Source organism: Cryptotermes secundus, unplaced genomic scaffold (assembly GCF_002891405.2).
Source record: "Cryptotermes secundus unplaced genomic scaffold, Csec_1.0 scaffold1044, whole genome shotgun sequence".
NCBI classification, from domain to species: domain Eukaryota; kingdom Metazoa; phylum Arthropoda; class Insecta; order Blattodea; family Kalotermitidae; genus Cryptotermes; species Cryptotermes secundus.
In genome coordinates this window covers 980082-987054 of record NW_019738363.1, presented here as the reverse complement: position 1 = coordinate 987054, position 6973 = coordinate 980082, and the positions used below count along the sequence as shown (strand labels likewise).

General features: G+C 36.1%; 1 protein-coding gene across 1 annotated transcript; it reads left to right on the top strand.

Moving 5' to 3' along the window:
• The first annotated feature begins 1285 nt into the window (after positions 1-1285).
• Positions 1286-6502, top strand: LOC111870957 (exosome complex component CSL4). Its single transcript, XM_023863635.2, has 6 exons — positions 1286-1545; positions 1767-1882; positions 1981-2055; positions 2968-3141; positions 5173-5254; positions 5623-6502. The coding sequence occupies exons 1-6, from the start codon at positions 1470-1472 to the stop codon at positions 5730-5732; spliced, it is 633 nt and encodes a 210-aa protein (XP_023719403.1). The 5' UTR covers positions 1286-1469; the 3' UTR covers positions 5733-6502.
• The last annotated feature ends 471 nt before the right edge of the window (positions 6503-6973 follow it).

Genomic DNA, 6973 nt, shown 5'->3' with positions numbered 1-6973 from the left:
ATTTGATGGGCAACTACATTGTGTAAATGTCCAATTTGATGGAGAGATAGATTACAACAGTTTAAAGTAGTTCATTTTTGTGCACTAAAAATGCAATTGAAAATCCTATACATAATCTGTGTATCGGGGTGGTTCAGATAGCTATTTACTGTCACTGAATAAAATCTGACAGAAGCTTTGAATGATATACACATACGTGTATAACCGAAGTTGCTAAAATGCATATCCCGCAAGATATACTAGCATGTAAATTTGAGAATATGCATTAATGAAATTTGTGTCACTATACTTGGGAATTAAGTGAGGTGGATGTTAAGTGACATTTTTTGTGCAGGAAGAGACCATGCACAATAATTGTGAGGTTGTGAGGATGCTTTCAGTTTAACTTGACATGCATTGTAATATTAAGATTGTCATTCAAACATTCATATTACTAATTTAAAATATATATTTTCATTGCATTTTATAATGTTATTTATTTTTGTTGATTTATGCCAGGCACTTGTACCCTCACTGAAAACATATTGCATTGCCTTCATTCCCACTCATGCCTCTACAATACGACTTTACAAGCATTTATATCAGAAAGCATATAGAACCAAAAGCAAAGCTTGAATGATGCTGAGTGTTTTAGTTCACCACACTGACTAACCTGTTGTGTAACTGTCATGTAGAAACTTGTGCAAGTTTTGTGAGAGAAAAGTTCTGCTGTTGATATACATAACTGTTTACTGAGTATGAATGTGTTGTTTTTGGTATTAATTGTAGCAAACAAACAAAAAATAGGAAACACACATAAATTAAAACAAAAATGTAAAAATATGGCTCTGACCAGACTGCCCACTCTGTAATCTACAGTGAATTGCATCTTTCAGTCATACAATGGCAAAAATATTCAGCTGTTTCAAATTTGTATATACCATGCAGCAGGAAAATGCAAGCTTCCTACATTTGCAACCCCAGTGGCAGCTGGAGGTGTGTTCGTTTACTTCATACACAATTGGGACGTTTAGCGCATTAAAGCGACAGATTTTTTGGTTGAGAATGTCCTACGGCCCTCCTGATGTGGCAATTTTCTGTTAGGTATCAGATGTATGGGTTTTCTATTTTTTGAGCTGGTATGTGAGCAACATGGTATTGTCCAATTTATGCAGCAACATTTTAGGCCGCGGCCCATCTAAATAAACTAAAAAATTATATTTAGTTCATCACATTACAGACGTTACAGACGCTGAAAACCCCGATAATACTCATATAATAACTGCCCACACACCTTGTGCTCCTCACGGTTCGCTATAATTATATCGTATCATCTTAAAACGTTCCACAGAGTGTATTTCACTTCAGTTCAAAATGTTGGCAACAGTTGGCAGAGAATAATATAGATCATGGTTCACGTATGATTTAACATGCTCACCCACGCCATGTTGTTTTCTAGTCGTTAAGAATAAGTTTAATGGTTATGAGTTATGAGTGCCGCTGTCCTTGGAGCACTAGAGTTCCCACCAAATAAAATGGAAAACACACAACTGGTCTGCATACCAGGTTATACATGAATTGTACACATTTTAACTTAATTCAACTTATTGTAATAACTTATTATGTTATCTGATGGCTTGTTTCATGTTGTATTTTGGAACTGAGTTGGTACATTAAGGAATTATTTTTGTTTAAATAGGGAATTACGTATAATTGCCTGTCGTATAGTGATGTTTTGCATCGCATTTTGTTAGCAAAATTACTGAAATATGTTTCGTAATTTGTAGGTCAGAGGTTATGCCTGGCAGATAAGGAACACATCTCAGGTTGCGGTACATATGAAAGGAATGGATACATATATTCGACTCTTGCGGGCGTTGTGAACGTTGTAAAAGAGGAAAGGGTATCGTTTTTTGTTTGAGAGAGAGATCGTTACTGTTATACATAAGATTTAACATTTTGAAGTTTGCGTAATGTTTATAAGCTTTTTTTCCCTTGTAGTCTTCCATTATCGAAGTACACAGCAGTAAGGGACAGGGCATTATCCCAGCTCCTGGGGATATAGTAACAGCAAAGGTAATGTAAGACAGAGCAGAAATTACTAAATCATTTGTAGTAATGACTATGTAAAATGTAGAGGTATACGTACAGTAATGCACCAGCATACAAAACCTATTCTTCTAGTCTACATAAGACAGCATTTTATCACCTGTATTCAGGAAGGGGCAAAGCCATCCTTGACATTCATGAGTATTAGAGGGAGTTTGTGATAATATAGTAGCAGTTGAGTAAGTCATTAAATTAGTTAAGAATGCCTTCTTTTTTAGTTAGTTTGCCAGTTTAAATTTATGGAATAAGGAAGGCTGAGATAGAATATGTGGCATGCATGAAGCAACTGAGATGTGCAAACAAAATTTGGTCAGTGATCTTCAAGAAGACACCTAGGAAAAATTTGAGGATAATATTAATCCTTTGCCTGCCATGTACTGACTAGATCAACCCCGGGTACTTTTGTTCAAACCGCCACAGCCACAGATATCTTCTTTTTCCAGATTGACTAATACAGCATTTCTGTCACTGGATGGTACTGAATGAGGTGTATCAGTGTTTAGAGGAAAATATAGACTTACACGTAACCTATACTTATGGGCTTTGTAGGCTATTTGAGGAAATATTGGTGGTGTTTGTGCAACTGTATTAACCCCCAAGCAACCTTGATGTTTGTAGTGCATAGTTATATGGCAGGGCTTGGCAGTTGATGCGTTTAAAATGGATGTGATGATGTAGATATAATGCAGCTGACTGAAGGTGTCATTAGTGTCAGGCTGTTGTTAGCACTGTATAATCACTGATATATCCTCTGTCATTAAAAAGGACTCTGAAACAAATTCTGATGTATGATTGCATAGAAGTATGTAGTGTTTAACTGTGGTGGTTTTCATCCTGTTCTTTAATTGCATGGAGTACATGAATTCTGTTTTATGACAGGTGACTATTGTGACCCAGAAGTTCTGCAAGTGTGTCATAAAATGTATAGGTGACACAGTTCTGACACGGCCTTACCGAGCAATTGTACGCAAAGAAGATGTCTGTGCTACAGAGAAGGACAAAGTGGAAATAATTAAGAGCTTCAGACCAGGGGATATTATATTAGGCAGAGTTGTATCCTTTTCAGCTGCTGTTCACATAAGTAAAATACCCACCTCATTGTTAGATCTCTGAACTAGATTTCTTAAAATTAGTTACTGTTGGAGGTAAATGTCTTCTGGAATATGACAGTGTAGTATGGTAGAGATTTACTGATATTTCAGAGGGACATTCTGCCTCAATCTTCAAGACAGAATAGTGTTCTGTGCCAAATGTAGAGACAGCACATACTTTTTAAATGTTGGTAAATATCTACTAGGCTACATGACTTCCCATTATAAGCAACATAATCTTCATAGCCACCACAATGAGAACCTGAAACCTTTTGATGTAAGTTTATTTTAATTTTTGTGTACATGGTAATGGTACTGTGTAGCAAAATTGATAAGGCTCCTGACTTCAGACTGGACTGTGATTATTACTGTGGGTAAGCTGAAAGGAATGATGTGTAGTCATCATGAATTTGTAATATGTGACATGTTTTATGTCGAGCCCTACGGTGAGATGATTGGATCCATAAAGTGAAAATGAATGTAAATGTAAGGGTGAAGTTGCTTAATTAAGCACCATGCCAAGAAAATGTACGTGGGAGTGGAGGTACAGCTGCACGCATTCTTAACCTCAGCACTATGTGGATATGAGTATTTAGCTTTACTCCTGCCTGACAGTCCCTCTGTGTCCATGGGTCCCAGAGGTGGGCTGGGTACAGTGGAGGAGAGAAAAGTAGTCTCTGCCCTTATTGAGATTTGGACCTTGACCCCTTGATTGTCTGATCTGTAGCCTAGTCACTATACTGACCTGCTGCGATGGACACTGGGATTATTTGTAGTACACCTTTTGCAGTATGGTGACTTATGAGTCTTTTTTTTTCTTTGCCTGATATTTTAATATAGTTATATCATTTATATTATGAGGATAATTGAGGAGCTATTTAAAGGAAAAAAGTGGCTCTGGTCTAGAGAACTGAGATTAACAGCTGTGGGGATCTGTTAACGCTGACCATGTGGCACTATCTGTCCACTGAAGTTGGCACTAACTTCTCCAACAAATGGCGGTTGTTCGGTCAGTATAATTTGCTTGCAGACTAAAACCATGGAGTTTGTGTTTTTGTTTGTATATCAGTTATTGACAGATATTTATACACGTAAGAGTACTAATAAAATTAAAACCAATTATTTCACTCTATTCAGATATTGTTGGAATTAGGATAGGTTAGTTTAATTTAATTTAATTAAATTATGAGTACATTTGTGTTTGTGTTGCATACACAGTTTAACTGTTCCTCGGTTAAAGTTTTCGTCTGACTTAATGTTCAGTTTCAGTGATCCAGTATCAATAAACATAATGTTAAATTACTTCTAGTTAAGATTTTTCTGTATAGTTTTCAAAACCGCTGTTCTCCATAGAAGCCCTAAATATGGGTGTCACTGTACTAAGCAGTGCTAGATTTAAATAAATGCTAAATGAACTACTGCTTAGGACCTCTCAATCTTTGGGGTTTCCACACAGAGAACGAAGCCACCCATGTAAAACTCGGAAGATAACAGATGTCTGTCTGCATCTCACCTGATTGGAATAATGGAAACAGCACACACAGGCACAAATTGTAGCAGTTGAAAATAAATTTTAAGGCTGCATCAGTTCTCTGTTTCAGTTCTGGTGCACTTGTATGATTATTGCCAAGCAAATGATGGCTTTTACCATATTTGTACCAGTCTACGTACATGAACATGTATTTATTCTTAGCTTTATTAAAAAAATACAGGGTCCTTGTCTTTGCCTCACATTGTCTTTGGTCCAGGTATTAAGCATGAATAAAACTTGAAGAATGAGGGAAATGCTATTTGGATGTGTGTTGATTCTGTTATTTGGTCTCCATATTGTGTGACTGTTCTTTATTTCTTTTCTTGTTATCAAGCACATCTGTATGGCATAACTCACTTTGAAATGGTATAAAACACTGCCATTTTATTGATGTGGTATTATTTATCTAATTGTGAAGATGATTTGTTTAGTTTATTGCAGAGTCCTTAACATACTCTTCAGCTTCCATTGACTGAAGTCCATACATACCATCTGTCAACAGCAGAGAACGAGTTAGGTGTTGTGATAGCATACAGTGAATCAGGTATTTTCAGTGAAAATTGCGATTTCATACCCATGCAGCTTTTTTTTTTTTTGTATGAAGGCTATTTTGAAAGTAAGCATTTTTTTTCTTATTTTGGGCAACTCGTGTAGGAGTGTGGCAGAGCTCACGCATGCAGCTCTGTCATCTCTATTCTGAATTTGGAGTGGCAGGTTCCTCTGAAATATTGGTAACTACCCACATGACTACATGATGTCAGAACCCCAAAGATCAGAATCTTATTTTTAAGCCTTTTGAACACCCCCCCCCTTCCAATAAAATATACTTACCATTATAAAACTTTCACCTTGCTTCAGATCTTATATATATATAAAAAGATGCATGATTATATGGTGGCATTCCTGTTTCAGGTGTTGCAATGGTTCCTGTGAGCTGGACAGAGATGCAGTGCCCAAAAACCTATGTCAAGGAACCTCGGAAAGTTGCAAAGGTTGTTCCAGAAACAGTTACAGTTGATTAAGGTGGCCTATTATAATAGAATCATTTTATGTACAAAGCACTCCACATTTTTTAATAGACTAATAAAAACTATTGTGTGTGTATAAAGCATTTGATTTTCTTCAATACAAGGTGTATGCCATTGTAGTAATTAAAGATTGATTTGTTTATGCAGGAAAGTATTTAAAAATCCTTGTTGAATTGTACAAATGCAGATCCTTGTTTGCTTCTCTGTATTTATGCTCTAGTCTCATTTCTTTCGGTATTGTCTACTTTTGTGTCTCGTCCCTCTCTTGTCACCACAACAAATAAGCAATTAACTTATCACCACATATGTGGTGAATGTAAATGTATGAAAACATCTTCAAAACTTGAATGAGTTTTGTAACTAAATAGCCACAACCAAACAATGAAAATTCAGTAGAGGACATATTGCCAAGTTTAAACTGGAGTCATTAAAGAGGCAAAAATTATGCATTACAGTAGACATATGTTATAAGCAGGAGTTGAAAGTGATCTGTAAAATAATGAAAGAGGTAACAGTTAAAGTAAGTGAATGTACAAAATGTGTCTCGTATAAAGTTACAACAGTGATAGGGGACATGTGGTAACAAAGTACAAGAAATCTTCCTGGGGGTAAAGAGCAGCTAGTGCACAAAGCAGATAACCTCACTGCCATCTGTGAACCGATTATTTAGAAAATGTGGGATTCTCAACGCCTCATGACCCTGTGTTCTTCTATGGCCTGTTACATAGATAGCTTTAGAACTAATAAAGAATGTATTTGGAAATTATGTGCATTTGTATGCAATACATCATTCAATATAATTTTTCTGTACTGTTTACTGTACAAATAGGGCTAACGTAAAAGTCTTTCTCTGCCCTCTTGTGTGTGAGATTCTATGTATCTGTTATGGTCATGGGTTTTGTCAACAGCACTTTCGCAGCAAGATCACTTAATAGTACCCAGCGGTGATTTTCTGGTCTCATCAGAAAGAAGGTAATTCTCGTTAATTCTTTTACCTTATCATCAAGGCTGTTGAAGAAAATTGCAGCTAGTGGGGAACTCAGATGTTTTCTGAGACCTGTTTGTGTAAGAAATTCATTTCCATATTGCAGCTTTGATACCCTCAGTTCAAAATCAAAACCTGTCATCGTATTGGAGATGTCTGATAATGTTATAGATATTTTCAAATGTATTTTTTTATGTTCAAGATACACAGATTTAATGAAAATCAATTCATTGCTGCCTGAGTCATAAGT